Here is a 21,633-nt window from a genome sequence, read left to right as displayed (position 1 = left end):
TCCTTGGGACGGGCTGCTCCTGCATTCACGTACGTCTACTATGAGTCAGGGACTGTGTTCACACTAAATTCTTACCAGATCAGAGATTGCTTTTAGAAAAGATGCCACTTCTGACAAAACCAAATCAAGATGGTGCTTCAGATTCGGGACAGATAGTAGCAGAAGGTGCCAAAACCACAGTGTGACTTACAAAGCCCACCAGCTGCCTGTGGACGTACTACCTGCATTAAAGTCCCGCATGTTTCTGGTACAGTGCAAGAAGAAAACCCGCTGAGTTCTCCCATCATCCCTTTTTACTCCTACCTTTGCTCTTCAGTAACTACATACTCCTCTGAAAACGTGCATTTCACAAAACACACAAACAAAAGGAACCATGGATTTCCTATTATCTGCCTTAACTGGAAACCAAGGACGCTGCAATATCTTCCCCCAAGACAGAGTAACAAACAAGTGGAGTGTTCTGCTGGAGCAGTCCCGGAACCCCGATTAACATTTTATTTGCTTTCTAACATGCAAGAATTATCAAGACTGAGGACAGGACAAACAAAGGGAAACACTACAGCCATGGAGATCGGTTGAGGGCCACCCCTCCCCAGTCTTCTGTTGTCCAATTACACCCATGAAAAATATCAGCAGAGCATCCGTACTTCGTAGCTCTTCACAGCACAGTAGGCCCAGCTACTGGCAGCTAAGTAACTGTCTCTCCTGCTCCCTTTTGGGAACCACCCAAAGTTGCCCTGTGATTCAGGCAACACACAAAGCCCAGCTCATGGTAAAAAGAAAGCCCAGGACTACAGTTTGCATATGCACAAAAAAAAAAAATAAATCCCTGAAGTATTCCTTAAATGAGAGAGAGCTTGAGGAAAGCAGGCTCGTGTTTGGAGATGGCCTCAACTGAGATTCAGGGCTGCCGTGGGCACAGAGATTTAGTGACAAGACCAGACCCGCACACAAAAGCATTAGACAGGTACAACTGATCTAAGCACAGAGCATCAATCACAAACGCTGCACTGCGAGGCACTGCCTCACAAGAGACAAACATCTACGATTCAACGCAAGCATGCACCGTCTAGAAGAATTAACTCTTACCTTTTCATTCTAACACACAGCAGGATACCAAACAAAAGGGACAAAACAGACGAAGCAGGCATTAGGGACAGATCAATGTTATACCATTCACAGCATCAACAACTACCAGAGATAGCTAGAAAAGAATTTTGTGGACTCAGCTCTTCTCTCTTTTCCCATGGCTATCATCTTAACTGAGCCATTAGCAGCACGGATGGCCACCTTCAGGATGACCCTGTTCCCACTTCCACCTCCTGCTTTGACATTGACAGGGCAAGGGAAGATGCATGCCAAAACGCTAAGATGTATCGAAGGTTGCACTGCTAGAAATCCCTAATGATACAGACAAGCCAAGGAAGAACAGTAAACTGCACGTGCAAATAAATAAGCATCTTTGAGACTTTCAGAGGAGCAAATGGACAGTTCTGCTCTATCAGCATTGCTCAATTTCTCCTTTGACCAAGTCAGAATGACATACTCAATGACCTTGTCAGACACCTTTCCATTGGTAGTCTTTCATATGGCAACAATACTGCACAGCAAATGACAGCAAACAGCGTAACGAAGCTTGTGCAGGGGCAGGGGAAGCAAACATTCCTAACCAGAGGAAGAAGAGTGACTTTGACTCTCAAACCCAGAGGCTAAAATGGAAAATGATGTAATATAGCATGCACCAGGGATGAGGTATCTACATGGGTATCTCTGCCCTGGGTCTATACAATTGTGTGGCTGTGGCTAAGGCATGCAGGTGTTGGTATAAGCCTCAGTTTTTTATCTTTGCCTCTTTACGTTCAGTACCTCTGTGATTCCAATGTTACTATGCAATTAGATACAAAGAGTGGAAAAAGCCCCCAGGGAACATCAGAGAGGACACTTTAAATCTAACTTTAGGATGAGTTTCATACTGCACAGTCTCAAGACTGATGTTTGACAATTTACCAACTTACTGAAGGGGATTAGGGCTAGATACACCCAAAATCCCCAAATTTAACAACTTAAAAAAAAAATGGTAACAAGTAGACAGAATCATTAAATTCTTCACCCAAATAGTTTTAAGGATTTTATTACACTTTCACACTGCTTTCACTAGGGAGACTAAGAGGCTGCATCAGTAAAAAAAAACAAAAACCCCAGCCCACCACAACCAAAATCATAAATATTAACTCTACAATATTATCAGTTCACCCTTACCTTTCTGAAGTGTGCAAGCATGTCTGGGCTTCTCTCACACATCTCTGTGAGGAGGACAACTGACGTGTGAAGAACACCTAAAGGTGAGGGACGGAAAAGAAAAAAGTATCTACATTTAGCATAATTTAATTGGCTCCAGACAGGTGACAAAGATAATAAGGAAACCACAGGAAATAATAATAATAAAAAAATAATCTTCTACAATACAGCATATCTACCCCAAAATATATTTGCACTTGCAGCTGTGCCCAAGGGAACGCAGATAGCAACATCCTCATGTCTTAAAGCTGCAACTGAAGGCCAAAGGAGGAGAGAAATTGGACTTTGTCTGCAGAAACTTGCATTCTAAATATACAGTTGGATGGTAAGAGACAGAGTTGGACTAGGTGACCTTTAAGGTCCCTTCCAACCCAAACCATTCTATGATTCATAGAAATCATAGAACCATTAAGGTAGGAAAAGACCTCAAGGATCATCAAGTCCAACCAAACACCACCCAACCCACTAACCCATGTCCCTAAGCACCACATCTACACGTTTCTTGACCCCCTCCAGGGATGGTGACTCCACCACTTCCCTGGCCAGCCTGTTCCAACGCTTGATCACTCTTTCAGTGAAGAAATTTTTTCTAATCTCCAGGCTAAACCTCCCCTGGTGCAACTTGAGGCCGTTTCCTCTTGTCCTATCACTTGTTCCTTTAGAGCAGAGCCCAGCACCCACCTCACTGCACCCTCCTTTCAGGCAGTTGTAGAGAGTGATGAGGTCTCCTCTCAGCCTCCTCTTCTCCAGACTGAACCCCCCCAGCTCCCTCAGCCGCTCCTCGTCAGCCCTGTGCTCCAGACCCTTCCCCATCTTCGTTGCCCTTCTCTGGACCTGCTCCAGCCCCTCAATGTCCTTCTTGTGGTGAGGGGCCCAACACTGACCCCAGGATTCAACATGTGGCACCACCTATTGACAAAGAGTCTTACAGACCACTGCCTGTTTGAAGCAGTGCCTGGTCTCAACGTTCCGATCATCACAATTTAAATCAAGGTAAAGTAGCTGCACACACATGAATCACATTCCATGTGCAAGCCGTCCTGTATCTCAAAGGTTTACAACACATGTGGCAAAAAAAAATGGAAACAATAGTTTGTCAGGAAGCTCCTGTGGCCTGGTAGCACTGTTGTACTTACAACTTCCCCGTCTTGAGACTGAATTTCCCCCTGTAATGGGTTTTCAGCATGGCAAACATCTGCTATAGAACTCCTAGCACACTCACCTATTTTCTTAAGGCATGTGCTCACTGCAGATGTGACCCAGGACTAAGACTTTGGGAAGTGAGCAGTAGGCTTGATACAAATTAGTCAAGGTGTTAATATTAGCATTTCTCTTTAAATAATCTTCTAGAAGCACTTTCGCAAGAAAATTCATTAAACCAGAATAATTTTGCAAAGGACCATTAAGGTGAAAATGTGTTTTATGATGTAGTTCTGATGAAAAACAGCACTGAAGAAAGACTTTCCTGATACTCAGTGCTGGGAATGTGTGCTAAAATTATATCAGAGAATCCTATAGTGCTACGCTAACAGAAGAGACACCCCCCCCCCAAAAAAAAAAAAAAGTGCACATTAGAGTCCCTTCAGGCAGTGTATTGGATAAAAATCACAAACTTTCTCATTTCACACACTCTGAAGTGTATCAGAAAACAGTGGGAGTTCCTTTTGTCACCCATGCCACATGACACACCCCTTCCTTCTGAATGGCATTGGCTTTCACTGCACAGAAATGGGAAGAAACACATCATACAAATACACCTTGGAATTTCCTTCCAAACAAAAGGCTCAGATAGCAAGTGCACCATCCCATAAAGGATGGCACAGCCTTGCTAAGCAGTGTCTCAGGCATTACCATGGTTCTTCTCATTCAGCAGGTTTTTGGTGGCTGGCAGGAACATCTCCATGAGTTCAGGCACCTTTCTAATGACATGAACAGCGCACAATGCCGCCTGCACAGGAAGAACAGCTTTGTCAGTACATACTGTAACGACAACGATACATGTTCTGAGAACATCTAGCACAGTGGGAACCATCACCCTCTTCATGACACACAAAGGCCTGGAAAGTTTACGGTACATTTTTCTGTCTCTCTATGACAAGTGATACTAAACAGCATTCAGAGAAGAGTTCAATAAACCCACCCCGAGCGAGGACAGAGGGAAAAAAAAGCACCGAGCTACAAAGTAATATTCCCACTAGCAATGGTTCATTTTTACATTATTCACATCAGAAGCGATACTAACTGCACAGCAGCTCTGCCTTTAATAGGGCTGCTTCAGCTTGTCCTCCTGTTGCTAGGGAGGGGACACTGCATTGGGAGCAAATAATGAAATTTATGTCAAATTCATGGTTCATCTTCTTTCCCCTTGAATACAGTCTCTTTCCCCACAAAATAACTTACACCTGCAGGTGATGGGTCCTATGAAAAACAAAAGTACACTCCAAAAATATTGCCTGCTTCTTCTAGGGTGCAGAAGCAACAGGAGACATCATTGCTTGCAGCTGCTTGAGAAGCAAGCGCACTGAGGGACTCTTCCCAGAACACTGCAGGACCTCTTGGCATTGCTTTCTCTACGATCTCTCCCTGCACCCAGTGCTGGACAGAGAAGTACCAGTGCACATCTTCCTAAATCTTACTGCTCCCCACCCTCCCCAAGACCTAACTACGAAACAAATTTAAAAGAACAAGGGCGATTACACTTTGCAGATGCTACAGCACATGTGTAGGAAATGAGACAATTTGTAACTGTTTGCCCCTTTCAAGCCCTTAACCTTTGTATCTCACATACTACTGTTACCACCATCAACACAAGAGATCATATAGTTTGAAATCTTCAGATGTCAGCCTGCACTGATAATGACCAAAGTCTCTCTGGACTTACCTGAGAAGATACAGAAACAAAACTGATGACTAGAAGTTTAGAGTTAAGGTCCGAATGGGCAGGCGTTCACATTACTGTCAACAACCTTAAGGTAGAAAGAATCAAAACAGAAACAACTGCCTCACCTCTCAGAGGCTTGTCTTTTACAGGCTTACACACATCCCTGCTGTAGACAGACATGGAGTTTTGACCTCTATCCATCTTGCACACTGGGAAAATAGCCAGTGTGATCCAAGCCATCTAGTATTCCAGATATTAGCAAGGTATCTGATCAACCGTGAGTTTTAATCCATAACAAAGTATTCAAAAGTTCCCTGAAGTACCTTCTTTCTAAGATAGGAGTTGGAAGTTTTGAGGAGCTTTTCCACCTCTCCCGCAAGGTCTCTGCACATCTCTGAGGAGCCCATGCAGCCAAGGGTGCAGAGTGCCAGCCCCTGCACATACTGCGTGCTGTGGTTAAGGTCACTGCAGAGGAGAACAAAAAGAGCCAAATCAGCATGCACACAGAGAACCTGAACGAGAGGAGGCATCTGTATCTACAGCCACCTAACCAGCTGCACACGTGGCCAGAACTCCTCTCCAGACTCCCAGCTACCTGGGAGCACACGTTAGGAGCAAGAGCAGCTCTGAGTACACATTCCACAGGGTTTGCTACCACTTCCACTTAGAATCCTTAGAATTCTAAAGATAAAATACTCGGTTAAATCTATCAGTGGGTATCTAGGGATTGAGCTGAGAAGAGGGAAGACGACACAGAATTCCATTAAAACTTCTGAAGTAAAGCCAAAACATTGTATTTTGGGACTTGCATGCAGAAAAGAACCTAACATGAAGGACAGTCCCGCAGTGACGCTGTGGGCTGTCACATTTTAAATGCATTCTAGGACAGGCTTCAGCTTCTGCCTTGACGAACCAAGCCGCACATAAAATTCTGTGTAAAAATATCCTCCATCCTGAGTAAAAACCACACACCCCACCACTCGCACACCTCAAAAATAATCCACACAGAAATTTCATTTAGCAATCCTAACTGTTCATATGCCTCAGGAAGTTGCAAAAAGCAGTCACTAGTAAGGTAAATCACGTAACAGGGGATGCTATTTCTGAGGCCAGCTAACAATGTCACCCAAAGTACAAGACAATATACCTTTGGCATGGCAAACCCAGCAGCCTCTAAAACTAATTTCTACACTGCTTTTCCATCAGACTATTTGGTATTCATGTCACCACAGTGTCTAGGATTCAGTGTTGAAGAAGGTAAAACCTATGGTTCCTGGTTTGGGCGGCAAGGGGAGCTGGGGACCGCATGATGGGAGAGCGGGGAAACAACTGGTGTGCAACCGAATGCACACACCGTGCAGAAAGCAAGAGACAGAATTCTGGTTGTAACAGCAAGCACCCATGGCAACATGCAGATGAAGGAACAGATAGCACATGCCACTACATGGGTTGGTTTTTTGTTTCCTTCCTTTAAGAAATTTTTGGCAGCTATATACAGCTGTGTGTATGACCAAGCAAGTGCCTCGCAACAGTGCTCACATTTTTTGTATCGGAAGTCTAGGTCTTGCTATAAAATAATGGAAGACAATACCACAAATCAAACACCTTAGGTCTAGATAAAAGCAAGACAAAGTGACAGGTACAGAAGCCAAAGGAGAAAGCAATAAACAACCCACTGAGGTGGTGGGGAGCTCTCCACCAGTTTTGCTCGGCTCCAGTCTGACCCATTTACAGTTCAAACTCACTACACTCTTCTCAAACTCATTTTAGCGTAAAAAAAATCAAGAGAGGTGTTAACCTAGCAGTCTAGTTCTAATGGAAGAACCTCACAGGTACGACGCTTCAATGAAAAATCTTTAGCCGAAGTCTCTTCTCTCCTGGATGCTAGGTCCACAGCCACAGATCCTCCAGCCTGCAGTTTTGTCAAGTTTCTCTCCAAGCCCTTTGAGGCCACTGTCTAACTGAAGAACAATACAATATGTGCTAGTATCTGGGAGGCTTATGTTCTAGAATTAAATAATAATAAAACCAGACACACCACACACCATCGAGCAGGCATTTGGATAAATCAAACAGAACCCAGCTGTTCCACTCCTGCTCCCACCCATCTTGAAGAGGAGCGTTATCGGAACGCAGCAGTCATCACCTACCGAACTACACTGTAAAACAGCCCAGTGTAACAGCCTTTGGCTGAGAGGAAAAAAGAAAAAAAAAAAAAAAGCTTATTTCCTATCCTCTCGTCTGATTTCAGCAAGATACCAAGCAGACAGCACATCCCAAGCTGCTGCCTTGCTTCCAAGGAAAACGATTCACCAGGATGGTTGGGCCAACCTTACAAAGAAAGCAGGACACACAGCCTTGGTTCTTAAAGTCAGATGACTCTTCAGAGCTCACCAGCAGAAGTCAAGTAAACCCACGCAGGACAACATGGCTGCAGCATGTGACATACAACGGCCAATCCAGCCTGCAACCTTTTAACAGTGTTACAAAATCATGCTGATTCAATCATATTTAAGAGGCGCATGGACCTTTATTGATGCTGATTACTGCTCGCCTGGCGCTTTCCTGCAGCAAGCTGGAAGATAGCTAATTTACAGAAATGGAAGAGAGTTCTTCACAAGAACTGGAGGTCTCGTGCACTGATGAGCAGCTTACTGTGGTCAGTTCATCCTCCTGATTTGAGTGATCTTAACATGACCTCCAGAAACATGTACTACCATCCCGTAACAGCAGTTACACAAAGTGTTGTTTGCCACATACACCTCTTTAGGACCAATGCAATTTTATATTCTCTTCCCTCCCAGGAAGCTAGGCATGATCACCCAATACAGTACGATACTAGAACAGTCTGGTATGGTTAACAGCATACAACAAATTGAAGATAACAGTTTTCTAACACAAGGGAAAAAACCTAAAGTACTCAAAACATCACTGTCAGGGGTGTGCTGTCAGATCCTGAAACCTCAAAGCATGTGTTGATGGAGAGAGAGGTGGTACCCTTACTTCTTGATGCAATTGGTCATAAGAAGATGGACATCCTGTCTCTCATCCAGCAGCAACATGGCACCTAAATATCCAATGCGCTTGTCTGTGAATTTCTGAGAGGCAATGAGCTTGAGGCACTCCAACTGGAAAAAAAAAAAAGGAAAAAAAAAAAAAAGACAGAATTAGCTTAAACTACTTCTTAGCTAGAGGAAAAACAGTTTGAATTTTGATGTTTACCCATTTAGGTATCTTAGAATGCATTTTTAAAAGTATACTTTATTCCTGTTTTGGTGATGTGGAAAGCAAAGAAAGGTTAAACGACCTGCCAAAGGTCCCAGCAAGCCAGCAGAAACATCATTAGCAGCTCCTGCATAAACCAGATATAAGCATATACCGGATATACCAGATATGTGGGTTTATGTCAGACCACGAAAGTAAAAGATAACATACTTACAGAGACACGAGACCCATCACTAAAAACAAAATAGTAAAGATCTGGAAATCTAGATCACGGGTCATGTTTGACGTGCACTGGAAACTTCTGAACCAGGCTGAAATGGGTCCATCTACCCACCAGAAAGGGGATCAGTGCTCTGTGAGTTAAGTTTTCAAAACCAGTTTTTGTTTATTATTATAGGTAACTAACTTGCTAGCAAGGTAAACCTTAGATACAGTCAGAGACAGTACAGTTTTTGTGCTGCTCTGTAATCTCTGTTTGAACACCTGAAGTTTGACTAAGATCACATGCACTGTAGCCACTACAAACCTCCCGTCCATCATGTAGAAATGTCAACTGTGTTCAACAGCATAAAGGAGATCCCTCGGATAACGTGCACAGCTGCCACTTCCACTCAGCTGATTAAGAAATTAATTGCTAACCCATTTGTAAACTTTCTTACTGGGGGGAGGGGGGAGAGACATCAACCACAGGTATTCTGACAATATTTTTCTCTAACAGATAACTAACCAAGTATAATCAATCTCCACTTTCCGCACTGGAGGCAGCAGAAACGGCTTCCCAAAGCAGGTAAGAGACCTCTCCCCCACAAGCAGATCCTGTTAAGTCAGTTTTACAAGTTAGCTGGGGCAGCAAGGGAGCACACACAAAGGATGTAAGGAGGGGTCAGACAGAGCTTGCAACGGATCCATTGTAAAGGAAGCAAAGGCAAAAAAACAGGGCATCATGAAAAGTCTTCCAGGTCCCTAGCTACGGGGAAGCTTAACAGGGCCACAGACACAGCTGAGATGCAAGAAGCACAGACACATCAGGAAGGTAAAGCTGTACAGGATACTGATAAGAAAATGAAAGTGCTGAGGAAAGGAAGAGCTATGGCCCAGCTACTGACAAGTTCTCACAACTGCACAGCATCAGGACATACAACCCAACTGTACAAGAAGGTGCCACGTATGAACACCCAGCCTGAGCAGGAAACTGGTGAGAAAAGGCTTGAAAGAAAGGTCGGTTTGCTAGGTTTAAAGGGGCTGAAACTCTAGAATAAAGAACCACCTCTGAACATGCACAAACGGGCAAGATCAGCCAGGGATAAGGGACACAACACTGGATATCAACCTCTTATCTTTCCAGTGCTTTCTGTCAGAGAATAACGCACCTCTGAACCAACCTTCTTCTCCGGGTTTACAAGACACTTTCTTACACATCTCTCTGCAAAAATGCAACACGGAATCGATGACATCTAAGCTGCAGTGTAAGAGCCAATAAAGGCAGAAGACAAACAACTAAGAAAAAGCAGAAGGAAACTAATGACCACAACAGAGAGTGTAAGACATATTTCTAGTACTTTTGAATTTGAAAGACATTATTGACGTTTACTCCATGAAAGGATGATTACTTCTTGTTTCACTTGTATACAAATACATGCAAACTAGCTCCAGGCACGGCAACACTAAGAAACATGATCAGCTGAAGCTCTTAGTAGATCTAATTAGTGGAAGAAATCTTGATACCATTATATCCATTTCATTCAGAGAAACAATGAAAATCCGCTACATCAGTACTGTAACAGATACACCAGTAAAGCCGGATCTGATACAGGCATACAGTCAGACCACAGCTTACCCAGTTTCTACTGACATACCCACTCCTTCCAACTGGAACTTTTTTGCACGTGGAAATAATGACAATAATAATAAAGTTATTTGACCATTTTCCCAGGCTGCCTGATACCTTCTAAACTTGCACAAATGGCCTTTGCACAGGCTGAAGAGACAGCCTGCGATCCAGTACATATCAGCATGCACTGGCTAAATATAGGGCTCATGCTCGTATTTCTGTACAAGATATTCTGGGTCAAAGTTGAGCATCCCTGGCCTGGAAAGAAGTAGGTCAACCACTCACTAATTCTGACACCTTCTTTAAAGTCTCTTCTATCACTGGTTACCCCGTCCACACTGTGAGCTGAAGCCAGACACCTGCTACATCTCTAAGAGAGACTGTCTAACACAGCCTGTGGCTCTCTTCAGTTTCTCACCAAAACTCATCTTCTGCGTACTTATCCTGTCGCTGTCAGAAACTTGCCGTCTACAGCGCTGCACCGTCTGTCTACAGGACTCCACTGCTGGAACAGCATGTCTTCAACAGGTCCCCAGCTCGCACAAACTACACTCCACCTACACAACACTGCACTTTGAAAGATCCCTTCCAGTTACAAGCACTGAGGACAGGCAAAAGTGTGCAACTTACTCCCTTGGAGAACACTTGTTAAAATCCCTTCTCAGCCTTGGGCCCTAGACCCCTGTGAAACCACAGCTGATAAACCACATGAGAACCACGGCCGTTGAATGAAGTACTCTGTTCCCAAATAGTCAGCACAGATGCTTCTGTTTGAGATGTAGCAGTAACAGGCATTGAATGACCTGTTTTCTCCTTCTTCCACTTAGAGTGAACAGAGAATTTACCACTACTGACCAAAGCAGAAACTGAAAAATTATTAGTTATCTGGTCTAATCTTCCATATATGGGATTAAATACTTGAATAATAAAATAAACTAATCCAAATAAAATTTAAACATATTCCTAACTTAAGTCAAAGGTAGAAATTCAAGATGACACTTATCTGTAACGCTTTTCATTCTTTTTGTAGCTCTTAGACACTTAGCCTTAATTTTTGCGACAGGAAGTTTCTCTCTTGGACCAGGGAGCCTGGCTACGTCAAGTGTTAAGAACAGGACAACAAACCAATTCATTTGCTCTTATGCAACAGCTCGCTATCCTGGGAGAAGACTGCAATGATGCAGAAGTACGGTGATGCACTTTACATGCAATAGCGCAGCCCAGACTCACTCCCTAACACTAAGACTATTCAGAGTTTGATTTCAGTGGTTCGAGTTTACTGTTTCAGTGAGACATGTCAGGATTGGTAAATCCAGCCATGAATGGATAGATTCCCAAGACATGAAGCTACTTTAAGAGATATAACAATTTTACTTTTTATTTAGCTTCACGGAAGGCCTAGGTTAGATCACTACTAACAGGACACTTCCTGACTTCTCAGCAAAACAGACTACACCCCAAAGAGTAAGCAAAGCTCAACCTGAAGAACATTTTGTAGATTGAGAACTCTCATCTTCCTGTTTGCCTTTTCCACAACCTACTTGTGTCAAAAATAGCACATCAAAAATAAGCCAAGGAATGGAAAACTTGTACCAGCATTCTCCAAGTCACCTCACTGAGATGGGGATAAGGAGCACCACTTTCCTGTTGCTGGGAAGAGACCAGATTTTGTCTGCCTAGAACAGATTGCTTTAGAAGGGAAAGAAGACAGAACCTCCTTTGAAGCATCTGGTATTTTCCATCAGAGACAGAACTCCACAGCGCTGCTTTGCACCCATCTAGAAATATCCACAGGTACTGGCCTGTGGCTTCAGAACAACTGCTCTGCAGAAACGCTGGTGGTGAGGAGCAGACAGTCTGGCAGAAGCAGACTAACCCTAAGTTTGATAACAAAATACCTAAGTCTCCAAATAGCAGATCTCACTAACAAAGTCAAAACTAACTCATGTATGTTCAGAATGTATGTGAAGATAGACCTCAAAAGATCCCAAAGAACAGACAGCAAAACTGTAGTTGGGAGTGCTCTGAAACAGTCAACGTGCCCAGAACACACAAAGCAGAATGGCATACGCGCACAGCACAGCAAGCCTTCACCTTGACCCACCTGTCCAAAATGTGCAGGGTATCCCAGCATGTGCATGTACAGCAGCTTTGCCACATTTCTGCATCGGTATGTGTTATCTTCCTCTCGGAAGGATGACCGAATAGCAGCACATTCCTTTTGGATCATCTCACGCTCTTCTGCCTGGGTTCTCGCTGTCCGGATGGTCCGGATCAACTCCCGCAGTCTGATGGGGGCTGGCATCCTCTGGGAAAAGAAAGAGATCTGTAAACCTTGTACTGTAACTAACGCCTTCACAATGGTATCACACTTTCACATTTTTTTTTCTTTCTTACCCTACAATTATACAAATAGAAGAAATAAGAAAACGCAGACTGCTTCAGTAGCATGGTTAAAAGCAAACTTGAAAACCGGAGGAATTCATTGTACCTCGCATTTGCTTTTCCAGAAGATTAGCAACAGGAATTGCTATGCTTTGAGCTAGCCATCAGGTGAACGTAAGACTTCTCACCTGAAGCAGGCAGGGACGGCACTCTGCAAGGTATGCTCTCATATTCACATCATCTGCTGCTTGCCAGAGAAGTCATGCTCCAGAAAAGAGCTGATCCCAAAATCACAACAACTTGGGACAGAAACCCTTTACAAAAAGCAATGTTGTTTAATAACTTACACAAGATTGCATACAAGTGTTTCAGATGGCCATGTTTCAAAAATCCTGCAAACCTGGGCCACACACACTTCCTTCTTAGGGGTGTGGAATTCAGCAGAAAAAGCAGATGGAAGAGCAATCCTTGCTGTGTGGATATTTCAGTGAATACTCTTTTAAAAATAAATAAATCAAATTGACACCGTCCTTTTATTACACACCAAACAGAACCATCCTTTCTAAAACAAAGAAGCCTGTCACACGGCTGACTGGTGGCACTGGTATGAAAAGAGAGTGCAAGAAAAGCGTATTCTACATGAACTCCAAGTCGTTCCAGTTCACCAAACGGAATCCTGACAGAGCCATCTGACCTACAGCGCAATTTCGTCTTCTGAGTATCCCTCCAGCAGAAAACACCTCTCAAACAAAAGCAGAACTTTAGAATTATGTTCAACAGTTGGACTTCTTAGTTCACGCTCACCAAAGCAGACTTTTGACTTTCTGGGAGATCAGAATATGCAAGTATCTCTACAGACTTCTTTCACCTGCCCTAGACTGTGATTACAAGTAAGCCACTCTGGTAACAGATGCTGTCACAATGACTCGTAAAAAGTTGCCGCAGCAGTCTGCTGCAGATTTTGTCTGGGTCATGGTCCTCCCCAAATGGTGTGTCATACATTTTAAACACTGCCATATCAGGAAAAGATGTGCATTCAGATGCTGCACTAATTGGCTCGCGTGACACCACAGGACAGACAGGCTGGGAAGCACCCGGAGAGAGCAGGGGACCTGCCTGCTGCAGAAAAGCAAAGAGAGATGCACATACAATGGGTGAAGGTGGCCTCGCAGTAGGACAGCTGAATCAGCTCTATAGGTCTGGACCATAGGTCTGGTCTCCTATGGAGCTTGTACACAACACCAACTCTCTTCAGTCAAACCATGCAGACCCCTCACATTCCGGTTCCCCATCTTCTGAACTGAGAGACACAAAGCATTCAATTTTGAAAATGGAAGAGCAGAGATGTTCTTTCTACACAAGGAAACGCTGCCCCAAAATGCTGAAAAGCGTAGGATCAAGATAATTGGACATGTTAATCCTTAGCCCTGCCTTGCCTCTCCATGTGGATTTATAACACCTCTTCACATCACTGCGATATGGATAAATTACTGTTTACTACACATCCAGATGCTGCACTAACAAGTGCCACAGAAACGAAACGTGAAAACCCTGCAGAGCGTCAGGAGCAATGCACGGAGACACACCTACTGTACAGTCTCTGGAGACTGCAGGTGCCAAAGTGCAAGTCTCAAAGAGCACATACAAACCCTTTTTGCAAATAATATTTGGCCAAACTGGAAGGCTGTTTTCACTAGTGCAACAAAATACACATCCTAAAAACAAAAGGACAGCTCCCCAGCAAGTCAGTCAGAAGCATGAAGGTTTCTAAGCTTTTCAAACAAAAGGTAGTTTAATTCTCTCAGTTTCCTGCTGCATCCCCCTATGCACACATAATAAAATGCTTTTCCTATCCTAAGAGAGAAAAATGCTTTTCTAAAATCCTGAAAAAAAAACTCTGATTAATAGCTTACCTGGGAAAGTTCAGCACAAGCAACTTAGAACTATGAAAAACAAAAGGAAAACAACTGAAAACATGGATTGAAATGGCATGTAAAATTAAGGTAACTGGGCAAGAGTTAATTCTTGCACACTCAAGTTCCAATACAGCTCGTACTAGTTGTTTCCTAGCTGTTGTCTGGCTGTGTTGCTTTACTCTAGGGTAGTTTACTCTTAGCGAAAAGGGACAAACACAGACAGGGCTATCCCTGGAGGCGTGTTAACTTGCTGCTAATAAGACCCTACTACATACCCCAAAAAACTGGTTTGCACAAGCCTGTCCTTAGACCCTGCCTTCAGAGCTGAAGCTCTGAATGGAATTTAAGGTGTGAGGAGGGTATTCTGCAACAAGGTAGGATACAACCCCCTCCCAAGTTCTGTGAATCCTTATAACAACACTGCTTAAGTTCATGTTTCTGTTCTGAATCTGTCATACTGGAAGTGGTCTTGATCTCCTATAAAAGCTATTCCTCATTACTTCAAGTTGCCCCCTCATTTCTGTAATAGTCTTCAGCTTACCCTACTGGATTACAGAAAGAACACGGAATAGCCGCTATTTACAAACGCCTCTGCATAAATAATCAACCAGCAAGCCACACTGTAAAGGTTATTTTTCCTTCTCACATCACAACCACAGGAAAACAAGCAGAAACCAGCATTTAGGAAAGCAAAGAATCAAAGAATAAAACTCATAATCAGAGAAGTTTCCTCCTGTCTTCATCCAGCTGTGCAACACGCTGACAGGCAGTGACAGCCGCGGTCCAACCTGAACCACTTCCCAAGAGCAGCGTATCTCGCACAGGCTTCCTGTCTGATAAGGACAGAACAATTCAGAACTGCTCTGGTAGAGGACAGCATAAAGGGCAAAACCCAAAGCTGTGATTTATTTTCCAACAGTCAGAACTCCTGTCCTTGTGCTGTAACGCCATACTCAGTATTTTTCTAATCCATATTAAAATAATTCATTTTTTTTAATGTACCTGTGAACTCTTCCCATAAAAGAAGTTTTGCACTCGTCTACACAGAACAGCACCTTCCCCTCACAAATCACTCCACAGGCTTATCACTTGGGGCTTGAGCTCCTTTCTCATGCACGTGCTCCTCCAGCCTTTCAGTGCACAGGAGTTCCCATGCAATGTATCAGGTTGGCTTTTCTTCCCCTCCACAAGCAAGCATTTTCTTACGACCAAGAAATCCTGACATCAGGTATTTGATTTCTGCCTTCAGCGACTTTAAGATTCTTTTGCATGCTAATACACTGGAAATCTCATCTCATTTTTAAGCTTCAGACATTGCAAGTTAAGTGTAAGCAGCAGATATTGCAGCTGTAAAGAAACTCTGGACATGGGAATACTTAAATTCAGAAACATCCCAGAGCAGATGAACGTCTCCCCATCACCAGCTCTTCCAAAGCCTGTCACAAGGGCTACAGACCTTTAGCGTGATTTACCTTGGGTAATTCCCCTTGGTTTTCCATTAAGCATGACTGTTCCTGGGACACAAAACGCACACAAACAGCAGCCGTGCAGGCACGGCACAGAGCCCGCCTAACCCAACACCCCGCCTCAGGACGGGACGGAGCAGGGGTACGGAGATGTAACAGACACAGTACATCTTCTCCATACCTTCCCTGCCTCCAGGGTTTGCCGCAACTTCAGGGACGTCCTGAACCAGACTTCTGCACAGCACCTCTCCACAGATCTGTGGATTTATTGCATCACTTTTTGAAAGCATCTACCCTTTCTCCCATTCATACCCATGGGAATCATTTGCACAGTTTAGCTATAAATTCAATGAAAAAATACATTTTGCTTTAAACCTGCTGTCAGACCAAGTAAGGGATACTAAATGAAATTCTTACACCATGAGAAAGGAAGCACTCATCACCTATTAATTGATTTTATGTCACCTGCGACCTCACAGCCTTTAACTGTACCTACCCCTCAGCCACCTCCCTTTCCAGGCTGTACAATCCTGCTCTAATCTCTTCCTGGATGGTGCCATTGCACAACTCCTTCGTATCGCTCTGTACCTCTCAGAATTCCACTGAAAAAAAACAAACCAAAGAACAGCAGACCTATAAAAAGTATTCAAGCAACAGGTGCACCATGAGTTTACACGGATTTTTTAAATTGTTTGCACTTAGAAAGTTAAAAACATTTAAACTCTTTGCCTGCTTGGCTCCTGTTGAGCTGACGCTTTTTTCTAAAAATCCTCCAGGTAGCTCTAAGACCCCTGGCTTGAGTGACAACTTATTTAGAGCCACTCACTGTGTATTTATCTTTACAGTCATTTATTTTCAGTGTAGGCATTGCTTTGCATTTATTGACAATGAATTTGTTTTACCATCTTCTCGCATACTTCCTTAGCACCATAAAATCCTTCCGCAGCTTTAGGATGAAGCTGTCACCTCACTATTCTCTCTTCTCCAGGTTGCTTTATGAACATGCTTAGTGGCGCAGTTCTGCAGAGTGCCTCTCAATAACATCTTCCTGTTATGAACGCAGACAAATTCTCTATCACAGAATCCCAGAAGGGTTTTGGCTGGAAGGGACCTTAAAGCCCACCCAGTGCCACCCCCTGCCATGGGCAGGGACCCCTCCCACTAGCCCAGGTTGCCCAAAGCCTCATCCAGCCTGGCCTTGAACCCCTCCAGGGATGGGGCATCCACAGCTTCTCTGGGCAACCTGGCCCACTGCCTCACCCCCCGCACAGGAAAACATTTCTTCCCAAGATCTAATCTAGATCTGCCTTCTTCCAGCTTATACCCATTACCCTCGTCCTCTCAATGCACTCCCTGACCACGAGTGTTTCCCCGTCTCTCCTGCAGCCCCCCAGGTCCTGGTACATGTACATGTGCAGTGTCTGGAAGGACTGAAGGCAGAATTCTTCCACATCACCGAGTCTGTTTCCCACTTCTCATTTTGAAGGCTCTGCTCATTAAGAGCAATACCTACTATAAAGATCACAGCTTCTGAAAGAGTCAGATGCCTCATTCAGATTAGTTCCAATAGTAGAGGTGGCTGGTGTCCAAGATCTTTTAAAAAAAAGAATCCCAGCTTTTTTTCCTGGTCTCTGGATTGCACGAAAGGTGTTAGCTCAGTGACCTCCTCCCTCTGCAATTCATGAATTCTTCCCCTGATCCAATAAAAATGGGCATTCTCTCTTTATGCAACTCATCCCTGGTAAACTATCCAAAAGTGAAAAAAATTAATCAAAAAAACCCAAAATTGAAGTGTATTAAAAACATTCTGGTTTTCTCTAAATTATGCTTCTAAATCACCATTTTCTCCCCTTTTATAGTATTTTACTAGTTCAGCTTGTCACGTTTTAAAAGACTTTATTCAACATGCTACTACGCCAAAAAAATTTAAGTATAAAGCCTTACTAAAACTCTCTCTTGGAATACAATCATATCCAAAATGACTGCTCACCAAGTAACCTTTTATATTTACAAGAGACACATAGTATTACCAAAACCCATATGCAAAATGCTCCAGTGCTTCAGACAGGCTATGTTCCTCTATCAGGAACTGCAGGGTAAAGCCAAAAGGACTCACTGTCCTTAAACACGTAACTGAGCTGAGATCCTTCCCTCTGGAAACTATTCAGAAATGTTAGCTTATGTTTAAAAAAAAATTAAAACCACTCTTTCAATATATTAATGAAATAATAAATAAAAAAAAAAAAGTTACTTAACAACTTGTTCAGGACAAATTATCAGACACGTTTAAAAATTCCACCATTATTTAGCCTTGAATTCTGGAAACATTAAGACATAAAACCCATCAAAGCTCATGGGATTATTCACAGAAGGGCTTTACTGTCTGGGGAGACTGTCTGAATTTCCAACGCCAGCAGAATACATCCCTAGCTAGAGCCTTTCCTGTAAACAGTATTTCCGAACCTGGTTCATCCCGGAAAGCCACCCCGGACTGCAGCAGCACACCTTCTCCAACACATCGGAAACACACAGCTGAATCTGCTCCACCCCAACGCGTGCACAGTGATCACACTCCTCAAGCACAAACAGCTTTTGGGAAGTTACATAATTAAAGCCTGACCCAACTCCAACCGAAATCGGGAGCAGAACTCCCCTGCACTACCCTTCGGTGCAACCGAGTCAAGCCTCCTGTCCACAAGAGCAGCAGAGAAGCCTGGACCACGCGAAAGGAATAACTGCATTGGTTAACCACAAAATACCGACGGCCTCAGCTCCACGCTGCTACAGGGGCTTCATGGTTCTACCAGATACTTTAAAAAAGACATATTGACAGTAAAACCAGAAAATATACACTGCACAGAGAGGTGACCCTGTGAGCAACAGCGGAGATAGGGGTATACAGTCCATGCCATCAATATTTATACAGAAACAGTAGACACCCAACCAAGGGGCAAAGGCAACACAAAAGAGTTCAGGGAAAAAGCAAACAAGCAAACAACATTCCAAGTGGAAAAACAACCTCTCCTGAGAAAAAGCTATTTACTATAACAGAGAGCTACAAAGTAGAAAGTAACATCAGAAATAAAAAAGAAATTAAGGCAGTGGGGGGGGCAGTGCGCTTGAACATACAGCATGGTAATAAAAGGCATCAGTGTCACACTTTGTGTTATACAAAGACAGCACGTGGAAAAAAAAAAACAAAAACAACAACAACAAAAAGATGACAATTAAAAACATGCCCCAAAACAAGAGCTAAAAAATAGTCTCAGAAGCAGCGATGGTCCCATTTCCAGTTACATTCAAAACCCAAGAAATGTAGCACAGGAGTATCCCAGAGGCAAGCCACTGTGCTGCTCAGAAGCTGCGAGAAGGAGGAGAGAGGATGGTGACAGAGGGTGTTGCACTGCTGTTCTGAAAGCCCTCCAGCTGTAACAGCCCCTGCGAGCCAGACAAACCCAGCACAGCCCGGCCCCTCTTCCCCACGGCCCCGCAGCAGTGCCCCGCGAGAGCTGGTGAGCACCCAGGGCAAGGCTCCCGTTCCTGCACCACAGGACACACACCCCCACACAGCCCCACCTGGCTTCCAACCACTACAAACATTACCCTCAACAGCTGCCAACACAGAAAATAAACATTTCCCTTTTTTCAGAAGCTAAGAGATGAAGCGCTGGAAGAAGCGTTAGCACATGCACACGGCCGATCAGTGAGACAGGTGAGACCAGAATCCCATGTTTCCTGGTTCCTGTTTCTATACTCCAATCACCACCGACCTACGCTACCTTTGTATTTCTCACCTGCTTCCAGTTTCCCAACTATTTCGATCTGTAAGGTAACCTGGTTATTTTACTTCCTGTTCACCTTCCTGCAGAGTTGAAATTTAAAAAAAAAAAAAAAAAATCACTACCTTGTGACAAAAACCCCCACACCTTTCTTTACCTTGATTAATGCCTGACGAAAGAGGAGATGCCATATTTTTATGTTCATTAATATAAACTTTACAATATACCAAGTAACTTCAGCCATGGCCTAGGAAGTTCTACTCTTGGATTTTACCTACAGCACCTCTGCCAAAGGCAGACAAAGGCGAACACTACTGCTTGTGGTATCAGCAGAGCCACTTACACTCTGTTCTCCAAGTTACAGCCTCATCATAGATTCACTTATTAACTCCAAAACCCTCATCCAATGAAGGAATACCGTTACCAAGGCAGACCAGAGCCTTTTCCTCAGAGGATGGTGGAGTCTAGAAAAAATTAACACCCCTCTCAGCCACAAGAGTTTGCCCTGTTATAGAAGACACAGAAATCAAACCACCCATCCCCTGAACTTCTATACATCACCAGGTCAAAAATAAACCCAAATACTCCCACTAAAGAGGCACAAGGAGCTTCACTGAACGAGTGCCATCAGCTTCAAAAGCAGTTAAGATTTCTGTGAGCCCCTGCACTTGGAAAGGTGGCTTCCACATCCGAACGGCATTAACCAGAGCAGTCTGTCTGCAGGCCAAGAACAGGTACCTTCGGTTCCTTCGCTGCTGTTCACCTTTGTATCCTACGGCCTGACAAACTTACTGATCTCATTGTGGTTTACAACGCTGCCGACGCAAACCTCTGCATGCAAAGGACCTATCAAGCATCAGAACATGTTTGTGTCCCTTACTGTCTCACCAAGACACTCAACAAAGGTGCTGCAGGACCCCTCCACTCCTGTCATACTACCTCTAGGAAAAAAAATAATCAGACCAACAGACACAGAAACAATGGAGAGAAAAAAAAAAGAAAGGAATTTTTTTAAATCAAAAAAAGGAGGAAATATTAAAGTTACCTTACACACTGGAGACAGAAAAGCTGGATCAGGTCACAAAAAAACTACCCCAGACTTACCTTCCCCTTCTCAACTCACAGGAATTTAAATACCTTCCTGTCCTTCTCCCACCATGGAAAAACACAAAATCTCTCACCTTCACGGAGCTCTCTTTCTACCCTGTAAGGTTTTAAAATCCTGTGCCAAATACCAGAGTGCACGTAAGTAGGCAAAAGAAAGAACTTGGCAGTAGAACAGACATGGAAATAAACAAAAGAAAAAAATAACAAGTGTAGTTCGGAGAGCCAGGAGGGGAATACGCACACAAAAACCAGCTGTGCACTATCACAGAAGCTGAACAGAAAAAAAAGAAAACCACAAAAATCTCTGCCATCTGAAACAGAAGATGCCAGGGGCACTATGCAGGGGAAAATACACGTTTTACTCTGTTTAAGCCAGTTTGGGCCAAACGTAGCTGGTGATGCAGGTGAGGTGTCACCCTTCCACAGGGGTTCCACGCTACTCCATTAACACTCCAACCACCATAAACTGAAATACATCACTAAACATCGTTAAGCACCATTTACAAACCTTAAAAACAATGCTTACTATAAAAGAACCTTATAATTTGTCTTACAGCTGGAGAGAGAAGAGAACCCAACCAGGCTTGAGGAAGGGACCCAGAGCTGTCAGCAGCCGGCCCCCAGCCCCAACGCCCCCCCGCAGGCTACTGGCAGTACCCCTGGACAGAAACCAGCCCCAAAACCCCCGAACCACAGGACAGAAGCAAAGGCGGTTCGGTGCCGGTCCGAGCGGCGGGGCAGGGCC

General features: G+C 43.8%; 1 protein-coding gene across 1 annotated transcript in view; it reads right to left on the bottom strand.

The window, feature by feature from the left end:
- Positions 1-12,541, bottom strand: part of AP1G1 (adaptor-related protein complex 1, gamma 1 subunit) — a gene marked incomplete at its 3' end in the record, with an annotated part of 23,985 nt that extends 11,444 nt beyond the window's left edge. The window contains exons 1-6 of the mRNA XM_010078943.1: positions 12,340-12,541; positions 8,183-8,307; positions 5,503-5,644; positions 4,150-4,246; positions 2,260-2,336; positions 1,090-1,098 (exon numbers count right to left, since the gene is read on the bottom strand). Of these exons, the coding sequence (XP_010077245.1) occupies positions 1,090-1,098; positions 2,260-2,336; positions 4,150-4,246; positions 5,503-5,644; positions 8,183-8,307; positions 12,340-12,540 (651 nt within the window). The remainder of the gene's footprint in view (positions 1-1,089; positions 1,099-2,259; positions 2,337-4,149; positions 4,247-5,502; positions 5,645-8,182; positions 8,308-12,339) is intronic.
- Positions 12,542-21,633: the final 9,092 nt, after the last annotated feature.

The sequence above is a fragment of the Pterocles gutturalis genome, unplaced genomic scaffold, assembly GCF_000699245.1.
Source record: "Pterocles gutturalis isolate BGI_N339 unplaced genomic scaffold, ASM69924v1 scaffold25183, whole genome shotgun sequence".
Taxonomy (NCBI): Eukaryota; Metazoa; Chordata; class Aves; order Pterocliformes; family Pteroclidae; genus Pterocles; species Pterocles gutturalis.
Note: the sequence above shows the minus strand (reverse complement) of the source record. Positions and strands in the feature narration are given on the sequence as shown.